The following is a 27,908-nucleotide window of genomic DNA, read 5'->3' as shown; positions in this document are numbered from 1 at the left end:
TAGTGAGTCAGCTCTGTTTTACATAGATTTGAGGAAATAAAAATTAAAGCTGGTAAAACTTAAAGGGTAATTATTGCAGAACCCTTGTATTGTACCGTACCCAATTTGTTTTTATTTAAGTGCAAAATTTAACTGCAATTTAATAAAAAAAATTTTTTTTATGAAAACTTTATTTTTCCTGTATACTAATATCATTTTATCACAAGATTATTTTATTATTATTTCTTTTATCATTTTATTAAGAAGTTTATTACAAGATTTTCAAATTTTTTTTGTTCAAGAAATCAGAAAAATTGTTTTGTTTTTAGGCTGTATAAAAAAAGGTGCTTAGGTAGAATGAAAAAACACATTGGTGACTTAGCTTTACAATCCGGTTTGCCTTCTGAAGCATTTGCTCATTATATTTCATCAGTTGAATATTTGAAATCTGGTCAAGATTGGCTGTGGCTTGCATCAGCTTATGAAGGACAGTGTGCTGCTTCCATGATAATGATGTTTCCACCTTCTAACAAAGATTTTAAAAGAATATCATCTCTTCCTTTTGGAATTGGTGATTCTAGGTCAAAGAAAAGTAAGTTTTCCACTAAATTATATTTTGATAGAAGGAAAAACTTTTAAATAATTTTATTTATAATTTAAGTTTTATCAGCTTCTTTAATTTTTCTACTATAACAGCATGGAATCTTAGTTCATATTTTTTCATGTTAATTTTCATATGTTTTTTTTAAACATAACATTTTTTAATACTTTTTAAATGAAACAAATCAATATTCTTAGTAATATGAATATTTACTCATTTTTGTTAATTTTGAAAGATTCAAGCACATATTCAATTATCAGTGTTGCCTTGTAACAATAAATATGCAGGGCCCGCACTAAGCCTTTGCCACTCGCCAAATGCGATAAAATTGTAAATTTGGCAAATAAAGTTTTGTTTTGGTGAATGATTTTTTCCTCTGGAAAGAACAATAAATATAAAAAATTGTTAAAATTTGCATTTGGCAAAGACTTTCTAAAATTGGCCAATACTTTTAATATTTGGATAATTTAGGCTAATAATTTTAAATACTTAGCACAGGCTCTAAATATGCACCGAAAGATTCATTGTATACTCGTGTCAGATAAATTTTGTTTACTTTAAATCGACCACAATTAAATATGATTCCCATTTCTTTGGTTATTTTCTCCTCCTTTTGGCCGTCACTGTATTGAGTTCTAGGTTTTAGGTTTTGAATTTTTGTCTTCAATAGTAACCAATGTGAGATAGCCTTTTTACGCATGTATTTTTTTTCTTCACTTTTAAGCACTTTTAGATTTTTTTGCACTTTAAAATCAATTGAAGGATATTTGAATTTTTTAAAAAAAATTAAAAATGTTGTCTGTGATGTGCTGAGAAATTTCAATTCAGAATTTTTTTTTTATAAAACAGAAAGAAAAAAAAAACTTTGTATCAGTGATGATCAATCATCCAAATGATATTCCAACTACAGTTCAACTGATTAAAAGAATTATCCTGGTTTAAATTTAAAAAAAATTTGCCATAATCATTATAAATATCATATATAGACTTCATCATTTATATGATTTTTGTTAAACTTTTTTTTAATTTTTTTTTTTTACAAAAGTTCTATTTTAATCTGAAGAAAAATAGCTTTTTTCCTAACCTCTCACTCACTTGAATTGTTATTGAGATGTTAATTCTTTTTTATATAAGTTGTTTAGAAATAAAAGTATGAACAGTTTTTGCTGCAAGAAAAAAAATTTTTTTTTTTGTTGAACTACCTAGGTCAAATTGATGCAAATTTGTTATTTAATTGCAGCAGGTAGTTTACTTTCATAACAATTTTTTGAGTGACTGAATATAGGGCATTCAAAAGCCTGTCTTATAATTATCATATTCGATCTCTTCAATAAATTCAGTGAAAAAAAATCTGAAATAAAAATAATGAACTATGATGGTAGTTAAAGTGGCAAAAAGAGCAAATAGTTTGTTAACTACTCAGCTCTACTAGCAGATACAACATAATGAAAACAATATTAAACCCTCTACTATAAGTTCAGAAGGAAAGAAAAATGATATGGCATGCAAAGCAAGTGTAAAGAATGCTGCTTAAGACTAAAAGATTCTGCTTAAGGACAAACAAAATAGGAAAAAATATGAATGATTAGCAATTTTTCCAACACATTTTGCAACCAGAATTTTTTTGTTGCCAATTTTGTTTTTTTTAAAATTTCTTTTACATTTTTAACCTATAAAATAAGTATAAATGACTACAGTATCATAATTGCACAATTTTAAGCAGGATTAAAAAATTTCTAAATTTGTCAAATTTTAAAAAACTTTAATAGCTATGCTCGACCAGAAGATATTAACGGATTTTAAAACATTTTGTGCCAAATTTCATATTTTTACATAAGACTTCTTTCCTGCACTATTGTGTTTTGAAAATAAAAACTTAGGTTTTTTTGGCCCACTGTAGCATGTATATCGCAGTATGTAATGTTATATGTGTATGACTTCAATGTTGGAATTTTTGTTTAGCTATTAAGCTTTTTAATTTCTTTGCTCTAATTATTTTAAAATAAGAATATTTTTGCTCTGAGTGTTGTTATGTATTATTTTTTTTTTACGGTATTTAGTTGCTGCTCTCAGTAAAAGTCTTCCACTTGGTGTTGATTCCAAAGATATCAAAACTTTTGGTAAACAAATGCTGAACTATTCTGAATTGTCACAAAAGTATCAAGAAGCTATTCAACATTATCAAAAGGTATAAAGAATAATATAAAAGCGTATTTTCAACTATATTATAGTATTGCTTATTATAAGATATGGTTTTTACACAAATTTCTTAAATTTTAAAATCCATGTTTCTGCACATGGCTTGCAAATTTATCCTCTAGAAAACAAATGGAAAAACTAAATTTGAAGAATTGAAACTAGATTACTTTATACTGAACCACAAGTTTTGGCACTTCTGCTTTTTTTTAAAAAATTATATTCTGACTAGTATATTTTGTCATTTTTTCGATACTTTTAATTCTAAGAATTAAGAAGAATTTTTTTTTCTCCATTTTTGCTGTTTTCATTATAATGCAGCATTTTAACGTAGCATCTCATACTATTAATTTATTATCACTTTTTCCCTGTACTGTAACCAGTAACATAGAAAACTATGATTTTCAGTGTTAAAGTTTTGTTTTAGGAACTAAGAACAATTTGTTTTTTCTGTTTTTCTTTTTAATTAACTTTTCCTTTTATAGGCATTTTTATTATGACACAGCATTTTTTTTAATGAACGTTACTAATAAACTTTATTTTATAGCAAATTTTTTTTCTTCTAAAAATATGGCAATATAAAAACATTTATACTGAGATTTTCTGCATAAGAATTTCATTTAAAAAATTAAGAACGTTTTTTGTTTCTATCTAGCTTTTTTTCTCTTTTTTTTGAAAAAAAAAGTATTTTATAGACATTTTTATTATAACCCGGCAATTTTCAAGAGCATTTGCGTTAGACATAATTCCTTTTTCTTGACTTTTTCTGGTAATTGGAAAACTGAGATGTTCCTTTAAAATTTTCTTTAGAAAATTAAGGTTGATTTTTATTTTCAATGTTTTACTTTTGCATATAATCTTTAGTTTTTATGATAGCATGGCATTTTAAAAAGCGTATCTGATAGGCCTTATTTTTTTAGTTTTGGTTTATGAATAAGTTATGATTCCAGTATTATTTTCTTAAGCTCTTTCAAGTACAGTAGAGAACCATTTATCCGGTATCCAGATAACCGGGAAACCAGAAAACCGGGAAAATTTTTCCCTGTTTACCCAGAGAAACGTCATTTCCTCCGTGACCTTGAAGGCAGGGAAGGGAGGAATGTTTTATTTTCTCCTTTAGGTCGTCAATCAAGCTCAAGGGTGTGGCATGCTGATTTTGTTTTCTGTTTGATGTACGAGGGAGGTAGGGAAAATGCATTGCATGCATATCAGTGAACAGAAGATGAAAGAGAAAAATATATTTATCTATTTGACATCGATTAATAAAAATAAAATCTTTTTCTTCGGAATAAATTCTCATACTTTGAAAGTGGGGTATCATTTGCAAGTTTTTATTGATGTGGAATCACATCTGCTGTAATTAAATATCGTGTTTTTATCAGCAAAAAAATAAAAATAAAAGGAGAATTGTTTATTAATTTAAACATAGGATTATTTTATGAAGCAGATTGCAGTCTTGTTTTTCTGATTCCACTACGTTTGATATTTTTTTCTTTTCACGATAAATTTCGCACTCAATAAATTAATTCTTTTTATTCATAAATTTTATCATAAGGTTTTTTTTTAAAATTCCGTTGATCTTGCCTTGTTCCGGGTTTTAATATTTATGCTAGTGCCTTTTTTAACTATCGTTTCGATTCGATAATTTTCAAGTGTTTTTATTTAGATTAATAAGTTTTCCTTTTATTTTATCGTTTCCCCCGTATAATGGATGGTGTTTTCAGTAGAAATATAAACAATAACAATCTAGAACTGTATGCCTGCTCTGGTTCTGGTTAGAAAGTTTGCTGCTGCTTACTACACGTTATTCTGCGGGGCGATATTTTCAAACGGATAATTTTGTTTTCAATGAAATAAATAAATTAGATGATTTCTGAGCTCAAATCTGCCAAATTTCATAAGATATTAATGTTATTATGTAATTCTGGTGAGTTTGAAGTGAAAATTTGTTTTAGTTATATAGAGATAAATTGTTATAAAAGGTGACATGTTTGCTAGATTTTGAATAACTTGCTTTTTTGGCAGTCTTGATTTGGCCTCGTTCCATAAGTTATTACTGTTTATTCTTGTTGCAAGCTGTGCACCATCTTACGTTAGTGTTAACACTTTTAGCATTGTAAACACAAGTAGTAAGTAATCAAATACATTGTTTGCAAGAATCTCAAAACACAATGATGCCAAATGACTTTAAAATACAACGGAAACAGTAACCTGGAAATTTAGGCGGTACCGAGCTTGCAGCATTCCCTAGTGTAGAAAACACCATCCATTAGGTATGAAATATATTGCATTATTTAACCATTGGTTTTGTTTACATTAGTTAATTTAGGAATTGTAATTACTTTTAAAAAATAAATACGAGAATTTTGCATTTTTTAAACTTGTTTTTCTTGTCTAAACTTGCAAATTTTTTTTATTCTTTTAAATGTTATTTTTCTACCATTTCTTTTTAAAGTTAGGAGTACCTTTCTTTTTTCTCTTACTTTATGCATTACACTTTTTCCTTCTAATTCGGGTCCAATAAAACATCGATTAACGACACTTTTTGGTCGATCCAGAAAACCGGGAAGTTCAGACATCCAGGATAGCGATGGTCCCGAGCATCCCGGATAATTGGTTCTCTACTGTACAAATATTTCCTAAGATAAAAAATAATCAGTAGAATTGTTTGGTCTGACAGATGATCTACGTCATATGTACCTACTACTATTTATGTGACCTACGTACTTTTCGATGTTATTTCCAGTGAAATCTCATTTCTGGAGGAAGGAAAAACCCTTTTATGAATCAAAAAGCTTTTTAGGGAGAATAGTTAAAGTTGTTGTACTTGCCTACTATCTGTTTTGGATGCTTTCAATAATGTTTCTAAGAATAACCATTCTTAATCTTATGAAAAATGAAAAGGGAAAGTTGTTCTTACTGCAATAGTTAACAGAAATAAACGTGTTTCTTAAGGAATGTTATGTGAACAAACTCCTGCTTTGAAATATATATCTTGCAGTATAACTAGATACGTAGTTGAAATTGAGGCAAAAATTTTCAATTTTAAGGAGGAGTTGTATAAAAAACTTTTTGAAAGTTCTAAAGAGTCTTTAGTAGATAACACTGTTAGAGGCTTACAAAAAAACTGCAACAACTGTACCCATAATGTGTTTTTTATGCTAACTAAATATTTATGACAGAAATAGTGAGGGGTTGTGCGTTTGTGATGGCATGGCGATAATTGTTTCAAAGTCAAACATAGAAAACTTTTAGCTGCATATTTTTGAAATCTAAAATATCGTAGTTTGTTTTAGTTTTAATTTTGACAAATATCTATTCATATAACAATAAAAAAGAAGTAAGATTATATTACTTTGATTACATTAAAATAATTAAAATGAAAATTATTTCTTTTTCACTTTTTGTAACAGCCAAAAACTGAAAAAAATTAACTAAGAATGTACAGGCTGAAGGCTTTATTATGCCAATATGTATCTATACACAAGCATTAGACTTAATGATTTTTGTAAAAAGAAAATCAAGCCATCTAAATCATGTTTACCCTGGAATTTTTTAAATATCTATTTCTAGTACCAAGCTGCAGCAATTGTTGAACTGGAGTGTAGCATGAAAGCAGCTAAAGTTCTAGCTGTCCATGAGGTAAGTTATTTGTATATATTTTTACTTTTTGAGCTATTTAAATAAATTTTCTACCTTGTTTTTGTGAGAAATAAGGCAACTTTTATTAATTATACCTATGTTTTTGTTACCTATAAATAAAAATAGAATAAAATTGACAATGAATAAGAATTATTTATGTCATTTTGAAGAAAGGTTGTTTTATTTATTTTATTTCTAGCATTATGTTAGTCTTAGTTATACTTTGTTTTCAATTTTATCTTTCTAAATTTATTACATTATGGACCCTTAAGTATGCTTCCAGCAGAAGCTTAATTAAGTGTTCTTTTCTCTTTTTTGTGTCATGCAGTTTTGTAGTTTTAGTTATCAATCTTTTCACATTGAATTATTTTAATCTTTGTAGTTGATGTAACTTTTGAGTGTAAGAATATAGGGTATAATATCAAGAATGCTAGTGTTTGAAAACAAATAATTTGTATTACTATATTAATTAACAAAATTCTTCTCTAGATATGCTATATAGCATCCATGATTCTGTATATATATATATATATATATCAGTGGCGTGGCTTGGAAATTTTCGGTGGTCATCGCAATTATTTAAGCTTGTGGTGAAAAATTATTAACTCTAAAATGCAATGGTTGAATGTTCAAGAAAGAAACTTTAAATCTTACCTTCACTTATACATGAACTCCAGCCTTCTTGTTTTTGAAGCGAATTTGTTAGTGGTTTTGATGCAGAAGTTTTCTTTCTCCTTTAAAGACATCAACAGTTCCTTTTCAATGGACAACAAGGCCAAATTACTGAGCCTGCCTTCTGTTTGTGAGAACCTCTTGTAGGTATGAATTCTTTTAAGGGCGGAAAAACTCCTTTCTACTGGTGCTATTGTTGCAGGAATGGTCGAAATTAATTTGGAGAGTTTAAAAATTTCAGCGTAAATTTTCTTCTTTCAGAAATTTTATTAGTTTTTGTGGGCATTTGTCGTTAGTGTAGAAGTCCGGTGAAATGCAATCAGTTCATTTTTCAACCCTGTCATATCAAAGGTGTGTGGATATAATTCTCCTAGATTAGTTAAAAGTTGTTCAAGGAAGCCATTTTTTTCTGAAAAATTCTTCAACTGTTTAGGATTTAGTAAGATAAAGAATGCCAATTTTTTCAGAGAAGAAAACCGGCTGCTTAAATGACTAAGTAAATTATCTGTTACTTCATAAAACAGCTTTCTATATCGTTGTTCTAAAGTCAGTGAACTTTCGTTGTTAGCATGAACTTTTCTTTTTCTTGAATTTTTCGGTAATCCTGCCGCTGAAACAGTTTTTTTCCAAATTACAGGAATATTTAATAATGTCACTCTCATCGCACTTTCTTGCATTCTCCAAGACTTCTTGAAAGTCTCTGATAACATTTAAGCAGGACAATATATTGATACTGTCTGCCTGCAACATTTGAAATGATAAATCTGTTCGGGAAAACAAAGGTGAAAACAGATTTAATAAAAAGGCAGTCTCGAACTTCTTCAAAAACAAGGAGTACCCATTGGCAACACAGCGACCAGGCCCATCCAAGGTATCATCAGAACTTTCATAAATGCTTTTAAAAAAATCAATAATATGTTCACGGTACTGTTCTACCGTAATCACCAGTCTTGAGGTAAAGCACCATCTTGTTGGAGCAAAAGAAGGAATACTTTTTTTAAGTATTCCTGCATTGCAAATGATCGCCTACTAGAATACAATGAAAATTTTGCAATTGTGCTTAGTATTGAAAAGAATTTGTTGCATTCTAAAATATCATTCATGCCCTGAGATAAAACCAAGTTTAATACCTGAGCATAACAGTGCATGAATAGAGCTTTTGGATATATATCTGTAACCTTTTTGTGTAAACTTGACAAATGGCCTGACATTACAGCAGCACCATCGTATGTCTGAGCAACGAATTTATCAGTCAGTTTATATTTACTTACGATTTTCTGTATGTGCTCAAGTAAACCATTAGATGTGCGGCCTGCACTTACATCGGTAAATCCAACAAACCTCTCTGTAACACTGCTGTCTCCCTTCACAACATATCTCGAAACTGTTGAGAGCTGTGACCCTCTTCTAATATCCGACGCTTCATCTAACATTAAAGCTACAAAATCTGCTTCTTCTATTTCTCGTTTAATAGTTTCTATCAGTTCTTCACTAATAATACTAATCAGTTCGTATTTTATATCATTTGAAGTGCCTTTAAAAACTGGAATTTTCAAAATGTTCTGCTAAAACTGGATCATAGAGTCTTAAAAGATTTAAAGTTTCATCATAATTTACTTGATATAAAGAGGAAGTTTTTTCATTGTGCCCTCGGAAGGGTAATTCTTGTTTGGCAAGAAAACATGTCACATCTATGAGTCGTTTTAAAACTTCATGATTTTTCTTAACTTTTTGGTTATGCAAATTGTTATTAACTTTGAGGGTTTTGTCTATACCTTCATCTTTTCCTTGCTTTCCAAAATTATACAGGCCTACTACACACTGAAGATGTGATTCAGAATCCAATGTGTGTGCTTTGTTTGATTTGGTTAATTCATTCAAATTTCTGAAACCACTAAAATTACAAACATTTTTGGATTCGGAAAATAAAAGACAGGGCCAACAAGAAAGTTTGGACAAACTTTCACTGCCACAGAGCCAAGTATGAGAATTATAATTAGAAACTGTAAAGTGTCTGGTATAGTCTCTGCCTCTTTCTTTTACTTTAGACGATAAATTTTTGAGTGATGGACAAGGTCTACCATTTTGGACAATATGCAGTTTTTCCTCAAATCTTTTTCTGGAGTATATATCCGATTCAGCCATGTTCGAATCAGTAAAATGGGCATCAATGGGGAAAAAATTTCAGTTCATTCAATGAAAACACTGAATTATCACATACGAATATTCAATGACGATGCAAAAACATACAAAAAAATAATCAAATCGCCACCTCAATTAATAAAAATATCTTTGACACAGCAAGACACAAAAATCACTGAACAACAAACTCGCCAAACAAACAGAAATATCTAAAAAACACTTGCATGTTGGAAGTTGGCTGTTCTAACTTATGATCTAACTCCCTCCCCAAAACTTTCGATTTACTAACTAAACCATCTCAGTTAAAAAGCAGAATATACAATATAATGAAAGAGAAAAATTAATAAAAAAGTCCTGCAAAATAAAAAAAAGAGAAATTTTAACTGAATAACATTTCATAACAACAGGAAAGTACAACAGATAACGAAACAGCAACGTTGTTCTTGTTAAAATCTAACCCCTTCACTTGAAGAGTGGGAGAGCTTCTTGGTTTCTGTCCAACCGAAGCGCAAAAATCTGCGGTGAATAGCGTACTTTTAGTTGGATAAAAAGATGTGCGGGGTGGGTAGGGACCAGTCACTGAGGCAGGAAAAATAAACGTTATTTGGATGCATTAAAGTTTACAAATTGCGCGAGGTTTCTCTTTGGTTTTTACACATTTCTGACCGGGAATTTTTTTGTTTTTTAAGAAAAATCATATTTTTTAAATTGTACTTAAACTCAAAATACTCTATCTAATTCTCTGAAATATTGCTCTGTCATCGCCGCATCGTGTGATGACCAGACGTCACAATGCCACTGATATATATATATATATATATATATATATATATATATATATATATATGTATATATATATGTATATATATGTGTATATATATATGTATGTATATATATATGTATATATATGTGTATATATATATATATGTATATATATATGTATATATATATATATATATATATATATATATGTATATATATATGTATATATATATATATATATATATATGTGTATATATATATATATATGTATATATATATATATATATGTGTGTGTATATATGTATATATATATATATATATATATATATATATATATATATATATATATATATATGTATATATATGTATATATGTATATATGTATATATGTATATACATATACATGTATATGCATATATATATGTATATACATGTATGTATATACATATACATACTCTAATATATATATTATTAGAAAATTAGAAATAACTATATATATATTAGAATAGAAAAAAATGCTGAAATTGCCGGATCAAGAATCTGTCAGTGTAGGATATAGAAGATTTTTTTTTATGGAAAAATTTTTTTTTTTCCAGAAAACTTGTGAAAATTTGCTACATTTTCAAAAGTTTGTTGTTTTTTTAAAAAAAATTCAAATTTGTAAGGCTTTTGTGAGGAATCAAGATGGTTCATAAATTTTTTTTAAAAATTCACGTGGGATATACTACTCCATATACAACTTTTATGAGGTAGTGCTTTTCAATTATCGAAAACGTTTTTTTTTCCGCTCCACCTTACTCTGCAATTGGCCTAAATATTTACTTTTTCATGCATTGTTAAGAATAAAAAAAAATTTTTTTTTTCTTTTAGCGCCCATGGGTAAGTTTATAACTATTTTCTCATTGAATGAAATTGAATTAAAATTTTTCTACCTTCATGACATTATCTTATTAAAAGGATCTAGTTTTAATATTATGCATTTTAGAATACCTTTTCTTATTGTTGAAAATGATATGATTTTTTTCAGCTATCGTTGGTATGTTCAGTATTATTTTGTTGTAATGTTAACACAATTAATTTATTTAATTCTTCTTCAGCCACAATTTTGTTTTCAATCAGTTTTTCTTCTGTTTGTTTTCACCTAATTATTCATATGAAGTTTTTTTTATTTATTATCATTACTTAAGAAAATTAGCGTAATTAGTTAATGGTTGTTTAGTATTCAAAAAACTTGAATTCTACTGTGTGTAAAAATGATTGCGTGATTGTGCAAACGTGAATGGACTTTATCGTTTATGTACCTTAATATATGTAGTTAATATAAATTATTTTATTAAAATTGTCTTAAAAAGTAAAAACAACTGAAATTCAGTCTCAAACTTTCTTTTAATTATTTATCTATTTTTCATTTGCATAAGACTTAAATATTAATATAGTCATGCAGGTTTGACCAATTTTAATGATTTTATGCTACTAACTTGTTTGTTATTTTTAAAGTTATATTTAATTAATCATAAAAATTTCAACTGTATAATAAAGTTTATAAAAAAAAGGAAAATCGATGGGATGAATATAACTATTTTGTCAGAAGTGTAGAAATTGATAATGCCTGCAATGTTAAAAGCATGCATGTTGACCTAGAAAAAGAACAGACTCTACACACTGCTAATAGCATTAATATTCCAAATATAAAAGAACAGATAGTTCTTGTTAAGTTAAGCAACAATCAGGAGGAGTTAAATAGTGTTGACTTTAATATGGGTATGGTTAATTAAATAGATCTAAATCTGCTTTCATTATAATTATAAAGTATCTAATTTGTATTGGTTCAAAGTTAAATTATAGAATTTTTATTTCATCATAACTAGTGGTGAATTAAATATTTCAAAGAATTATCCCACCCACAAGTAAATTGATAACAAAATAGTTTGGCTATTATTATTTTTTACTCTGATTGTCACCATCCTGTTGTTATGAAGTATTTGGAAATAATTTTTCTTGTTCTATTGCAAGTTATGTTGTGGAATATCCTGTTTCACTACTTGTCTAGAGCTCAAAAATGGAGAAATTTTGATAATAATGTGTTATATAATTAACAGAGTAGTAAAATAACAGATTAATTAACAGAGCAGTAAACAAAAATAACAGAGTAGTAAAAAGTGAAAGGTTTAATACTTTAAATGCGTATTAATTTTATGGTGAAAAAAAAAGAATTTTAATGCTTTATTTTTATTACTTACTTAACTTTTAACTAGCAATCTAAAAAATTATTAAATACATAATTTACTATGTTTTAGCAAGGTATCAGTAATTATATGATGCCGAGTTTCCTTTAAAGAAATTCTAAATAGGCTCTAATTGAAATACAAATCTAATAATTTATCCTTTTTTTATTTTATTAGAATTAATTCAAAAGCTCATCCTTTTGTGAAATGTTCTTTACTATGCTTAGCATAAACTTCTTTTCTTTCATAATGCCATTCATTTTTATTGATCTACAAAGAAAAATATAAAAGAACAAACTTAATTAAAATTCTATAAGATCATTCTGCATCTCTAACACTTTTCACTTTTATTGAAAAGAAATTTTGTAAGATCTATAACCTTTTTGTAAAGTGATTTTTTGAACTTCCAAACTTATTTTAAAATCTATAACTAAATGATTACTATGCAGAATTATAACGGTAGCAGAATAAGAAAGTATGAATATGGACTTCAAATGATCTAAAGAACTCCATATTGAGCTAAAAAGAAAATGTATGATTTTTTTTAAAAATATTTTTTGTAACATTTACCAACAGTTCAGCTTAAATGAGTTCTTGATAATCCAGCATTGCCTGTTAATGAAAAAATATCAATTTATTACATCACTGTTCTGCTAAATTTTTTTAAAAGAATTTGTTGTCAACTTCTAAAAATTTCTGTTGCTTGAACTTTTATGTTTTTTGTTAGTTATTGTATTAAATTGCTTTTTTGTTATACAGTCGAACCTGTTTATTTGAATCTCAGGGGAAAGGTGAAAAATTTGAGATAAAGTGGTTTCGGGTTATACAGGTACTTTAAAGAAATTAAGTTCAATTAAACAATTCTATTAAAAGTGCTCTTTAATTGTTTTTAGTAGAAAAATATAAGCATTTCTTTAAATTGATTATACCACATACATCTATTTACATAACATTTTTTAAACATACATTTAACATTGAAAATTTTTTTTTGAAGATTTTTGACGTATAACCTTATTTGTTTCGATTATTCTTTTAAGGTTAGAAAGAGCGCAAATTCCTCATATCCGACTTTTTCCTGGGATTAAAGAATAGTTTATAAGAATTCTGCAACTTTTTCTACCTCTTATGCATTCACTTTTCGTTCATCAATATGATCTTTACCTTCTTTATCTGATATTCCTTTGACATTATCTATGATTTCCGCATCTGTCAATGTTCCGCATGTTGTCAGGCAGTTGTCCACTAAGAATCTTTCAAATTAATATTAACATTAAATCCATATTTTATTGCATTCCATTCTGGCAAATCTGCACTGTATTTTCAGCATCAACAGTTTCTTCTTCTTTACTGATGCCTTCAACCTCTTGTTCATCACCTTCACAACTATCCTTGAAACCAGTTTTTTAAGACCTCCTTTAGAGAGCTTTTTTCATCGATGGCATCTACAAGTTGGTTTTTTATAGTTCACTTTAAAACTTCTAATTATCCTTTGATCCATTGGTTGCAATTTTGAGATGAAAATGAATTTCTATTCTTAGCTTTCTTAACTATGTTGAAAAGCTAAACTACTTATTAACCCCTCACTTACTGCCAGAATCATTGTATTCCTTTCTAGTTAAGGAAGTTGCAGGGGTAGTGATTGAAATTCCAAGAAACAGCCCCAACCTGTTCATCCCTACTTCCTGTGGGGTCACAAAATTCATATCTGTCTGCAAGTTCTACTGATAAAAATAGTTTTGACATTTGTGCTCGGTTATTAGAAATTCAAGAAACGAAGGTTCTGAAGGGGAAAAAAAAAATTCGACATAAACATGGAAAATACATTAATTTTAGACAGTAAATGTAGGGAATTTCAGAAATTTTGAGATACAGTGATTTTCGAGATAAATAGGTTCGAAATAAACAGGCTCAACTGTATTTGTTATGTGTTGTTCGTTTTAGCTAAAAATTCTAATAATTATTTTTAATGAAAATAATTATTAAAAATTTAGTTTAAAAATATCTTAAATTTTTCAATTAATTAACTGAGTGAACCTCTTAATATAACTTCAATGTTTTTAGAAAAATCTGGAAGCTTCAAAGTTTTTGCAGAATGTGGTGTTTACTTCACTGAATCAAACAGAAGAAGAAAAAGTAATTTTTCTATATTAATAATTTATGGGAAAAATAAAACTTACTCAGTATGAGAACTTGAAAACATTAAATATTGTTTATAAAATCTGTAAACCACAAATGAAAGAGAGATACATTAAGAAATTTTTTTTACTATAACGGAAATATTATATTTTGTCCAATTTAGTAAATAAAATATTACTTCAAAATTTCTGTACTCAAATGTTCTTTTGTATGTACATTGCTCAAAAAGAGCAAACCTTTATAAATTTTGATCTTGTGATGAGATTTTCAAGCATTATGACTCAATCTTGATGGTTTGAGACTTTAGAACATACTTTCTCTGAATAAATATACTTTTGTTGTTGATCCTCAAGACAAGGGGGTGCAGTTGCAATCTGGCAAATATGGTCCCATTAGTTTAAATGGAACAGCAGTCAAAAGTTTGGACCCCTATGCTAATTTCACTTCATGTGTATTTTCCCATTTCAAAGATGTATTTTTATTACATTTTATTTTTCAAGAACAATTTGATTGATTTCCTTCAATGTTTGGAATTTATTATCTAAAATTACGTAGATTAAATAGGGGAAAAAATTTGTGTACATTGCAAACCATTTAAAATTATGCAGATTAAATTGGTGTAAAAATTTGCCTATTTTACAATTCAAACTTTTTTTGATTATTAGTAAACTAAAAAATAAAGAATAGTATATTATTTTGAACTTTTGTTAATTATTATAATTATAAATTATTATAAAAATTAAATAATTTTTAAAATATTTGCTGTAAAAGTTCCCAAGATATTGTATAATGCATAAAAAGTTAAATTAACATTAAGGGCCTGAATTTTTTTTTTTTGTCTGAAATATTGCAACTATGTATTCTGGATTAAAGCTACTCTCATACTTTGAGGATCCAAATCTATTGAAAAATAGTATTAAAAGCAAATAATAAAAAAAAATTGCTATTCTTTTAATGTATTATACTGTTGTAAAGAAACTGATTTTTTTTCAATGATGCCTTGGTAACTTTTCAGTAGCCATTGTTGTAATTATAGTTAAGTAGTCCCAAGTTTTAATGTGTCTCTTAAGAAAAACAATCATCAGTTGTTTTCTTGCATAATGTTTGATTATTTCAATCAATTATTAAACTATGTAATATCATTAGTTACTTTACCACTGCATAGCTGTCATTTTTTACACCAGGTTAAGATTCTTAGTAGTGGTAGCAATATACTAATTGTAAGCAGGAATTATAGTAACTATGCAAACACTTAATATTTTTAAAGAATATTGTTAGGACTTTTATAGGTTTATTTAAATTATTTATATTAAGTGATGTTTATAACCACTATAAATTTACTTTGTTAAACTAAGACATATATACAGTAGAGAGCCAATTATCCGGGATGCTTGGGACCATCGCTATCCCAGATGTCTGAATTTCCCGCTTTTCTGGATCGGCAAAAAAACTTAGTTTATCGATGTTTGTTTCATCGAACCCAAATTACAATGAAAACAAAGTAAAACATTTTAAGAAAAGAAAAGTTCTCTTAAATTAAAAAAAAGAAAAATAACATTTAAAAGAATAGAAAAATGACATTTAATAAAATTTAAAAGTTTTGACAAGAAAAGTAAGTTTAAAAAATAAAAAATTTGCATATATTTATTTTTTAAACTTTTAGCTGACGAAATTTTGATTTCTGATTAAGAAACAACTGTTGGATTTTATAAACAGTCATTACATGAGTTTCCTCAATAAATGATTTCTGTTCCATTCCAGCTATCAGTTCTTTTGATAATTCGATGCATTGTTCATTAGATATGACAGAAACTTGTTCAGCCTCATCTTCGTTGTCACTTTCTTTTTGTTCAGCGCCTGGGTTCAACACCATCTGAATAATTTCGAAATCGGTCATTTCGCTTACAATTGGGACGTCATTATCGATATTAAACCACTCATTAATCTCTGCTTCTGACATAAGGTCCCGCTCTAACCATTTTCGAGCCTATTCCCGGAGCTCATTTTGGAAATCTTTTTCTTTTGAAATTTTTAATCCTTCAAAAGGAGAGTCGTCAACATCTTCTAAAAAAATACAAGTCGGAATTAACTTCCGCCATGCGTGAGTCAGGGATGAGATTTTTCCGCTTTTTAGCGGATTTCCGCTTTTTTCTTTTTTATCTCTTGAATTTCAACTTTTTTTTCAAATCAAAAATTCAGATTTTTCTAAAAATTTCACTTATTTTTCATAAGTATTCCGCTTTTTCAAAAAATTCACCGATTTTCAAAGAGAAACGGAAAATTCAAACTATATAGCTACCAATCCTTTCTCATTTTTACTTACTTTAGCTTGCAGCAGATAAGATTTTCCGAATTTTTTACCCGCCCTCCAGATAGATCCGCTTTTTTCTTTTTTATCTCTTGAATTTCAACTTTTTTTTCAAATCAAAAATTCAGATTTTTCTAAAAATTTCACTTATTTTTCATAAGTATTCCGCTTTTTCAAAAAATTCACCGATTTTCAAAGAGAAACGGAAAATTCAAACTATATAGCTACCAATCCTTTCTCATTTTTACTTATTTTAGCTTGCAGCAGATAAGATTTTCCGAATTTTTTACCCGCCCTCCAGATAGATCCGATTTTTGTAGTTCAAACGAAACTGCTTCTGACAAGCCTTTTAGAGGTCCCAAGCCTGGAATCTGCTAATATCTCGATTCTTATTCACACGATTTTAATATCAAACATAGCTTTTCATATTTGCGTGTTGCGATTCTTATTCACGCGATTTGAATAATGTACGTTGCGATTCTTATTTACGAGATTTAAAAATCCGATATTGTGACTCGTATTTACACCTTTTTAAAAACCTATGTAGCGATTCGTATTCACGAAAGTTTAAAATTCAATGTCTTGATTTGCTCATGCGGTTTATAATATCAAACATTGATTTTCGTATTTAAGTGATTTTGAAATAAGGCATTGAGATTTGCATTCTAAAAATTATGCATCATGATTCTTATTTATGCAATCTAAAAATTACACATCATTATTCGTATTTAGGCAATCTAAAAATTATCAATCGTGATTTGTATTTACACGTTTTAAAAATTCTATATCCCAGTTTGTATTTTCACATTTTCAAAATCGTATATCTAGTTTCATATTCATGTGATTTCAAAATCCATAATTGTTATTCATATTCATGCAATTTTAAGATCAACTATCGCGATTCTTGTAAGAAGTAAATTTTTTTAAAATTAGTTACTATAAAGGTGACTGTTTTTCTAACGACGATTATTAGTATATGTAAGTGTTACAACATCAGAGAAACTGGAAGGGAATATATTCAAAACTTACATTCTATGCTTGCAAAGAAGAAAAAATAGGATTTGTCACAAGATGTTTGAAGATGGACTAACGACTAAATATAGCAAACAAAAGCAATCACTTAAAAAGGGATTAAATCAATTTTTTTTGGAAAAAGAGTTAATTAACTCATCATCAAAATTTTATTTACAATTGCTGTCATTTATGGTATAAAATACAAAATTCTTATCAAATAAAAAACAATTATCTAAACAGTTGCTGATTGTCATGTAATTTTTCAAACTAAAATAGCAATTTTAGTATGTTAAGGAGTTACTATATATTTCTACTTCACTGTTATTGATATGTTTCAAAGGGCTCTAGTTAGATTAGACTATAATATGAACATAATGATTCGGTCCATTGTTAAACTTTTTTTTCCAATATAATTTAAAAAGTAATATTACTGATATATTTGCTATAAATCACATAACAGTATTTATTAAAAGAAATTAAATATTAATGTATATTCTCAGTAGTTTTAATTTGCTAAACCAGGTAGTTTTTCAAGTAATAATTATCTCTTATGTGAACTGAGGAAAAATATAATTTCCAGCTTTATTTTCTCATATGGTAATTTTTGTTTTCACTAAATGTTAAGTATCAATGTAATCATTTATATAATAATAGATTAGTACACAATTGTATGTCAGCACATTATTTATTACCTTAAACTGTCTGGAATTTATTATTAAAGGGTTGCGCTTGCGTAAAATTTACTATCGTGGAAATTCAGCTTTTTTGCCTTTTGGCTAATCTCATCCCTGGTGAGTTAATGTATCATGGGAAACAAATTCCCATGCTTTCACTGACAACCATATAACATCTTTCACGGTGAATGCTCTCAGAAAATCTTGGATGGATTTTCCTTCATTAGCTGCGTCGATCAGCTTCTTTAAAAACTCAACCTTATTACGGCATTTTAAGTTTCATAAAATGCCTTGATCGAGAGACTATACCAAGGACGTGTAGTTTGGGGGGAGATATTGAATTTCTATATTATTGGCAGTTAAAACGGCTGCAGGTGGTTGTGCCGTACAGTTGTCTAAAAACAAAACAATTTTACAGTCATCGGGCAATCCCATCGATTTGCAATGTTCATGGGATTTAGGCACAAATTCCTTCTGGAACCATTTTGTGAAAAGTTCCTGTGTGATCCAAGCTTTTTTATTAGCCTTTTAAACTACAGGCAAAACTTTAACACCTTTTAATGCCCGGGGATTCTTACTTTTGCCGACAACAGTCAGTTTCAATTTACATGTGCCCGCTGCATTCGCGCAGGCTAATAATGTCAGCCTATCCTTCGCAATTTTAAAACCTCTAGAATTGATTTCATCTGTTGTAGTGTAAGTAGTATCTGGTAGATATTTGTAATAGAGACCCATTTCATCAACTTTAAAAATTTGCTCTAGGGTCAAGTTCTGAGTCTGAACCACATTCAGCACAAAATGTACATAATTCTCAGCGGCTTTTATATCGGCTGAGGCTTTTTCGCCGCAAAATTTTGTTAATCGATTGCCGTTTCTTTCTTTGAATCTGGCAAACCATCTTATGCTGTACTCGAAATTTTTTTTCTATGCCAAGCTCATTATGAAAATTTTTCGCCTGAGCCATAATTATTTGTCTAGTTAAAGGAAAGTTTTCTGATCTTCTCTGTCTTATCCATTCCATTAATACTTTGTTGACATCCTCATTTTTTGCCTGATGCAAAGTCTTTCGATTTTTCATTGCATCTTCTCGCTCTGAATTTGAAAATAGAGCCAGTATTTTTTTCTTTTGACCGTCTTTTCGAAGATCATAAATGGTTTGAGTTACGTTATAAATCTCACTGTGAGATTTTACTGAAGAACCTTCATCTAATTTTTTTAAAATTTCTACTTTCGTTCGATTGTATCGATAAACTCACGCGCTTTCTTTTTTTAGAGGTTGAAATAGACGAAGACGTTTTCTTTCAAGATCACAAAATATACGACATGTGCTATAAAATTCCAAAATTAAAATAAATTCTTCACACACTAAAAAAGATTCTAAGCTTTCGCCTTTTTAACTAATCCTCACACAAGTAGATAAATGATGGATTACTAATGTCAGAGAAGGGGGTGGAACCAATGTCAAATAAATGAAGCTGTGTGTAAAATATGTGCCCATCTGGAAGTGAAGGTCAAGATGTGCAATTATTTTAAACTATTCCTTCTAACAGTAAAGACCAGATGTCCCATGAGTCATCAATTTCACAGAAGGTGGTTGGTAGGGATTAAGACAGGTCAAGTAGTTGTTATATTACATTGTAAAAATAGCAAGATTATCTTATTTATGTTGCGTGCCATTTTAAAACTGATTTGAAAAAAAAAAGCCTAAAATTTAAATGCTAATTAAAATCTAATATATTATTGGAAAGAAAAGCACCAATAAGTTTGTAAAACAAAGCATATTTTTAGCATCTAATATCAGGCCATCTTATAAAGAAACTAACAAATATATAAACAATCCCTATTTTAAGTTGATCCTTATTTATTAAGTTTAATCACAAAAAGAATAAATAACTAAAAAATAATGTATTTTACCAACAGATAGGCAAATAAATAACTAATAAAAATAGATAAACTATAAAAACTTATATTTTTAATCTTTAGGTATAAAATAAATAAATTGTCCCCTGAAGTATTAAAAAAAATTAAATCTTAAGGGAGAACTAATTAATCAATAAATTAATAAGAACAGCTTTTCAACAGTCATCTCCCAAAACAACTAAATTAATGAAATATTCAACATTTTATTTATATTTAAATGAAATTAAAACATATTTAATCAACTGGCAAAAGTTTTTAAAAATAGAAGGGGAAAAAATTATAAAAAATGCAATGTATTTAGATTTTCTATTAAAAAAAATTAAATCATAAATACGATGGATAGATGGAAAAATATAAATTAAGATGGTAAAACAGCAAAATTAATAAAGATAACTTATTTTGATCATAATACCAAACAAACACAAAAGGAAACTATTAAATATAAAAGTTAATTGAAGTTAATAATTTAATTGAAGTTGAGGAAAATTATAATAAACTAAATAAAAACAAATTAAATAAAAAAAAAAAACAATGCTAGAAAATTACCAAATGGAAACAATAACTAGAAAGGGCTCTATCATAAATATTAAAACCGGGAGATTATAAAATCTACTGCATTAAAAAAAAACTATCTTAAAATTCATGAATAATATAATTTATGAAGTACGAAATTTATTGTTAATGGCGAGAGGAAAAAAAAAGGGTATTTAAATCAGAAATAAATTGCTTTTAAAAAGAGAAAGCAGCAATCTGCCTCATAAAATAATCGTCTAATTTTAGTAATAAATAATTGTATGCTTCATTATTAAACAATCTTTTCCGTTTATTTTTTTTAATAAAATCAGAGGATTTTTAACGAAAGCTAATGCGATTCCACATCAAGCAAAATTTGAAAATAGAAGAGAAATCATGATTAAACGAAAGAATCTGAATTTATTTAATCGAAAAATATTGTTTCGTTAATTAGTGTCAAATAAATTAATATAACAGACAATAAAAAAAAAATAAAAAACGTTTTAAATTGTAATAATAATGTATTGTCAGAAATTATAGAACATTAATTTGTCATAATAAATCACGGAAAACAAAAATGAAAAAACTGGAAAAAAAAATAAAAGATTAAAAAAAAAATCTAACCTGTCAACAAGTTTCAAGTTCCTTGACTCGGACTTCTAATAGACAACATTCCAGAAATGATTAAGAATAATAGAAGAATCTTAAAGATGCTAAAAAAAATGTCGGTCCAGTAAAATTCGGTGTTTTTTTTAAAATTCCGTGTTGCGCAAGTGCAAATTACAGTTCTGAAAACGGAAGCGAAATCTCGCAATTTAATAGTGTCGAATTCTCTGACAATTGTTTCCAATTATGTTCAAAGTTTTATTTTGCTAAATTATTCTGATTACTTTTTAAATGATAAAATTTAATCTTTTCTTAAATGATGAACTTAACTATATTCTTACTTTATTATTGAACTAAAATTTGCCGTTTTTTAATCGTTTTTGTATTCCAATTTGTACTTCCATTTCAGTTTTTTTTTTTACTTAGTAATCTATAGGGATATATTTTTCTTTTTATTTCTCTTTCACTTTCTGTTCAACGATATGTGCAATGCTTGTTCTCCGCCCCCCGCATAAATCAAAGAGAAAAGGAAAACAGCATGCCACTCTCTTTTTGATTAACGGTAGCTTATCTGAAGACCACCAATTCTTTGGAATGCAAGGAAGAAAATAAAAAGTTTCCCCTTTTCCTGCCCCTTCCCGTTCTAAAGAACTTCAAGGTTACAGAAGAAATAATCAAGTTTTCTCTTGACATATGGTGGAAAAAATACCCCCACCCACCTTTTTCCCTACTAAACTTCAAAAATGAGTAACACTTCCGCATTTTTTCTCCATCCTTCCAGTTCAAAATGGCGGGAAAACCAAGCAAAATTTTTCCCGGTTTTCTGGGTACCGGATAAATGGTTCTGTACTGTATTAACGTATGCATTTTATTACTTAAAAAATAAAATTTTCCGTGTAAATCTGGAGATTTGGTAAATTGTAAATCAAGACTATGCCAATGTTCCACACATTGACTCTTCATGAAAGGTCTTCTGATTATCAGACAATTTCAATTTTCCAATGTACCTTTGGTCACAAGGGTTAAAAAAAAGAATATCAGTCTATAGGCTAAAATGGCTACCACTAACTAGTTAAATATCCCAAGACTGTTTGATTCATTCTTGTATTGAATAAACTGAAATTTTAGGGGCAGAGTATATCTTACCCTAGGGTTTGCAGTGATGCACAATTTGTATTTCGTCCTATTTTTTTAAGGATGCTTTTTAATTGGTGTTAATGAAAATTTTACAAATTCTCTTGTTGGTTGAAGGCTAAAACTGTTTAACTTCATATAAATTAAAAAATATTTGAATGTTTGGAGAAATTCTTCCTAATTTTTTTTTTTTTGCATAAACGCTTTTTTTATTTCAAAATTTTTAATTTAGTACTTGATTTCAGGTATTAATGAACTGAATAACTTTATTTTTAATAGGTTATTAGGTTTAAAGCAATATCTGAAACATATGAAGATATGGGTTTCCATCGAAAAGCTGCTTTCTTTAAGCGAATTGCAGCTATGCGTTGTGTTTCTTTTACAAATCCAAATCCTTCTTGGATACAGGTATCTAATATGATTGCAAATAATATTGAAAATTTGTTAATGTTTTGCTTCTTTCAGTAATTATTTTTTGTATTTTTCAGTGCTATAATTTGTTACTCCATTCTTTTGAAGGTTATTGTCTTCCTATTGATGCCAAAGACTTTCCTAGGGGTAAGAGAACAATTCTTAAAATATGGATGACATGAACATGATGAGGAACATGATTTTTCTGAGTGTCAATATAATGTTTATGTACTTAATACAATGTTAATGTACTTACACTTTAACATTATTTTTCAAAAGTTAGTACTGTTAAAGTGTCTTTTATGCAATTTGACATAATGCATAGCGTTTTTAAAAAGTGCTTCTTTTCGTTTTTTAAAAGCCCTAAAGGTGCTTTTTCATTGGGTGTTTTTTAAAAGTGCTTAATTTTCTCTTTTCAAAAATGAGATTTTTTTCTTTACCATTTTAATTTTTGCCATGTATTATGCAAAAGCGTGTTTTTCACATTGATCTATTCAACATTTACACAATTCATTCAACCACAATCCATTTCAGTCCATAGCTTTAGAAAGCGTCAATCATTTTACATGTTTGATGAAATACTTGCGAGTTTGCATGTCCGTCTACTGAGCTGGGTTCGGTGAGATTATTGCACTCTCATGTGCAACTCTGCTGCATTCTCAATTTCAGGCTTCTTTTTCCACCCTTTGATATCGAACTGAAAAATTCCTTGAACATTTTATAATGGCTAATATAATTAAAAAAAGAGTTCTTTGTCAAAAACTAGTTATTTTATCATCATCATGTAAAGTCTTTGAAAATTATTTTGCATTTTGTTAATATATTTAGTGCTTAAAAGTAATTTTGAGTGCTTAAAAAGTACTTAAAAGGTGCTTATTTTTTGTTGAAAGATTTGGCTATGCACCCTGATTTGAACTATTTTACCAACTTCTTACAATATTTAAAAGAACACTGAATAAAAATTCCAAGAATATTGCTGATTGGAATTTCATTTTTTTTTATTTATCCTTAATTTTTATGGACAGAATCTTCCTTATAATTATTGTCATTTATACACTATTTATTAAACTTTTACATTTTTTAAATTTTTTTTTATTAAACCAGGTTTTTTTTTTGGAAGATAATGTTAAAAACAAAGATTTTCAACATTCAAGTATTCTTATTTTGGATAGTCACGCTTTTGTTGTATTATTTTTCAGTCAATTCTCAGTTGATGCTTTTTACTATCTTTTGTCTCACAGAAACTGTAAACAATTTGATTTGATTATTGATATTTTTTAGTACAATTTTATGTTCACAATATAAATTAATTTCCTTCTTCATTTATCCCTTTTTTAATTAAATTGTTTTATTTTTCAAATTGATGTATTAATTTTTTGTCAACTTACAATAGATCGTTGTACTAACATATTGACTTAGAAGGTTTGTAAAAAATTTTATTGCTACAATCTTTTCAATATTATTTTATCTTCACAGTATATGTTCATTTTCTTTTAAAGCTGTTATTTTTTTAAAATATATGTATTAATTTGTCAGTTTTCGATAATTCATTTTTATTATCATATTTTCTCTGGAAGGTCTATATTGGCTGCTTGAAAAACTAAAGCGAAATTAATAAGACTTCTTTTTAACTAACGTGACAATATTATCTCTTTAATTATCTTTTCATATGTAACTGGGTGTATAACGCTTTTAAAAAGTACTTAAAGGTGCTTATTTTCCTTTTTCGTTTTTAAAAAACCCTTAATGGCGATTTTTTCATTGAGTATTTTTAAAAAGTTCTTAATTTTCTTTTTTCAAAATAAGATTATTTTCTTTACCATGTTGATTTGTGCCGTAAATTACGTAAACTGCTTGGTTTTCACATTGTTCCATTCTATGTTTTCCCTATTTATTCAACCATGATCCATTTCTACATACTGTCAGTCTGTAGCATATGAAAGTGCCAATCATTTTACATATTTGATTAAATCATTTTATACGTTGTCTTTCTGCAAGTGTCTACACTGAACTCTTTTCAGTGGGAAGGAATCATGCATTTATTTCTCTTATTAATTTCATCTTTTGAAGCTCCATTGTCTTAGTCATTGGCCAGCCAATGACGTTCTCACTCTGTTCTATTTATAAATTAGTACTATAATCCTTGAACTTGACTTAGGGATCATTCACTAATTACATTTTTTCATGTGGGGTCCAGAGAAGTCCACAATCACAGAGCTTCATCACCACAAAATTCCATATTCATGTAATTTTGACAGGGATGCAAAATTTAGTCAATAAATTTGTACTTAATCTTATATCTAGATAAATTATCTGTATTTGAATTATTTTTTATTTAGTTTACTGAATATTTTGTTTAAAGATCAATTTTCTAAAAAATAGAAAAAAAGCATAACTCAATGAAATATTAATTTGATATGTTAATTTAAAAATCATTACTTTGTTGAATTTTTTAATGCCAACCATTATATTTTTTAGAAATTTTAAATATAATTTTTTTAATTTTTTTTAAGAGACTGATATTATTTGATAATAAAATAACAAGAACTAATTTTTCACCCTAAAGTTATAATACTAGTAAATCATAAGCAGAAAGCTGTAAAGCTAACAAAATTGAAAAAAAAAACCTTTGCTATAACATTTTTGTTTGAAAATATACAAGCGCTTTGATTACATTATTAACACTCCTGTATTTTTTTATAGATATATTTTATGGCTGGCCTGGCATCCAAATTCAAATGTTACTCGATATTGTTGGTGTTGCTAAACAAATGGATAATCAAGCAGTAGCTGTTAGGTAATATCAAGTCTATAATTAAAATTTAACATAACTTCAATTCTTCACTCATACACCTTATACTCACATACAATAATGCTGTATTAAGAGATAGAATTAAATATAGAAATTATCTGCTTGGAATAACCAGTCCTATTTTTTTTTATCTTCAAAACTTTCTTCCTGTTCTATGCCCTGTGTTTTATTTCGGCTTTTTAGAATGTATTCTCCTTTACTCATATTTATAGTACAGATTTAAAATACGTGGATTTTTACTGGTTATGCCAGGAATTAAAAACAAAGTAAAATGTATTTTGTCGTTTTCGAAGACCACTCTTTAAATGAAGTGTGAACACTTTTTACACACCCCTCTTTTTGGCTGTAAAAATATCACTGCCAAAAATTTCCTCTCCCATAATGACCTCTACCCTTATATCCCCTTGTATTTAGCTTTATAAAAAGTAATAAATTTCATAACTTCTTGTTTACTGAATTTCATTTTATGATAGGACTGATGGATTTAATGATACAGCATTTTAAAATTTTAATGAATTTTTATCTTTGTGTTTAAAATAACAAATCTCCTGATCTATTAAAATGCACGGATTTTATTTATAGGCACTTCACTTTTTTACTTGATACACTACTGAATCATTTGGCACCAAGTGAGCAACAAGAAATTTGTCATCAGCTGGAAATATTAACTGCTAAATGTGAAGGTGCACCTGTGCCATTAATTTTAGATAATGGACTAGTACTTCCACCTGTTAACCTGCTTAGTTTGCCTTCTGTCAAGTATGTTATGTTTTTGTTTGTTTCTACTCATTTTTTAAGAGTATATTTTGTCATGCTTTATTGTTTTATTAACTAATTTTATAAATACCATAATTTCGCAAGGACACGCTGTGCTGTTATTGATTTAAAACTTGAAAATTTAATAGGAAGACGTATCTAACGGGGTGGTCTAAATAGCATTACTTTTGTTTTTTCCTTTAGAAAATTTTGCATTTATAAGCCCCACTGGAAATTTCATCAGCATTATTTCCACCTGTTATTAGTGCTTTTTATTTATTTTTTCAAGCTTAATGTTACTCCAAAGAATGGTCAACACATCTGGAACAGATGTTGAGTGTAGGGAATGGGTAAGGAGTGGAGAAGCATAAATCAGAAAGTAATGAATAAAGAAAATCAGGGTGGTGCCAGTGATGATGTTCCTAGTAAAACAGATTCTCTCTACCCCCCTTTTTTTTTCAGGAAATATGTCTCTTCCACTTGTCATGGTTTTTGTCTGTAAGCATGGGATGCCTCTCCACTCCCCCTTTTTTTCAGCTGCTAGTAAAAAACATATGAATGTTTGATGAATAAATGGTGCTGATGAGCCTGGGATGACCTTGAATATTCTTACAATTAAATTGTTTAAGAAGAATTTCCAACTTTCAACGAAAGGTCAGTGAAGATGGAAAAAAGCAACGTGGGAGAATTTTACATCTTCCTAGGCGGAGTCAGTAAAAGATCTGTTTTCTGAAGTGTGATTAGAGAAGAGAAAGTAGGGGGAGGAAAAGGGGAGTATAGAAACTTGTCTTAAATGCTTGGGAGAGGAGTGCTTTTTCTTTGTTGTTTTTTCCATCGCTCGTATTTCTGTCTTAAGAGTTCGATAATTTTCTTCCTTAGCTTTTTTTTTATCGTTTAATCTTCAGTTCTGATCTTCAGTTGCATTTTTGTTTTGTTAATATTTTTGTTTTGTTAATATTTTTCCTTTGGTAATATTTTTGTTTCATTAGTGTTTTTGTCTCATTAATTTTTTGTTTTGTTTTAATTTTTGTTTTATTTAAATTTCAATATAAGCTGTTTTTAAGTTATAAGTTTCAAGTGCCTCCCATTAAGAGGAAAAGTTATACGACTGCATTTAAGCTCTCCGCAATTAAAAGAACTGAAAAAATCAGAAATCAGGGTGCTGCTCGAGAATTGTATGTTGATGAACGGTGCATACGGATATGGAAGTCAGAAAAGGAAATATTATCTCAACTACCCAAGACCAAGCGTGTTCGGCACGATGGCACTGTTGGGTGGCCTGTGTTGGAGGATAATCTGGCAACATGGGGCCAAAGGGTTGTCCCTCTCTACAGTGTGGATTTGCATACAAGCAAAATTGATTGCCATCCAGATGGGTATTCCAGATTTTAAAGGAGGACCGAAT

At 28.3% G+C, this 27,908-nt stretch overlaps 1 protein-coding gene across 2 annotated transcripts in view; it reads left to right on the top strand.

The window, feature by feature from the left end:
• brun (trafficking protein particle complex subunit brun) overlaps positions 1–27,908 on the top strand; it is an 80,100-nt gene that overhangs the window by 20,344 nt on the left and 31,848 nt on the right. For both annotated transcript variants that reach the window (XM_016073546.3, XM_071187804.2), the window contains exons 5-12: positions 309–571; positions 2,641–2,768; positions 6,350–6,418; positions 14,281–14,352; positions 22,804–22,932; positions 23,013–23,082; positions 25,639–25,732; positions 26,330–26,506. In XM_016073546.3, coding sequence (XP_015929032.1) covers positions 309–571; positions 2,641–2,768; positions 6,350–6,418; positions 14,281–14,352; positions 22,804–22,932; positions 23,013–23,082; positions 25,639–25,732; positions 26,330–26,506 — 1,002 coding nt within the window. The remainder of the gene's footprint in view (positions 1–308; positions 572–2,640; positions 2,769–6,349; positions 6,419–14,280; positions 14,353–22,803; positions 22,933–23,012; positions 23,083–25,638; positions 25,733–26,329; positions 26,507–27,908) is intronic.

Source organism: Parasteatoda tepidariorum, chromosome 11, assembly GCF_982258835.1.
Source record: "Parasteatoda tepidariorum strain Cologne lab strain chromosome 11, Ptep-v5.0, whole genome shotgun sequence".
NCBI lineage: Eukaryota > Metazoa > Arthropoda > Arachnida > Araneae > Theridiidae > Parasteatoda > Parasteatoda tepidariorum.
The sequence above is the reverse complement of the archived record's forward strand: the minus strand, read 5'-3'. Positions and strand labels throughout refer to the sequence as shown.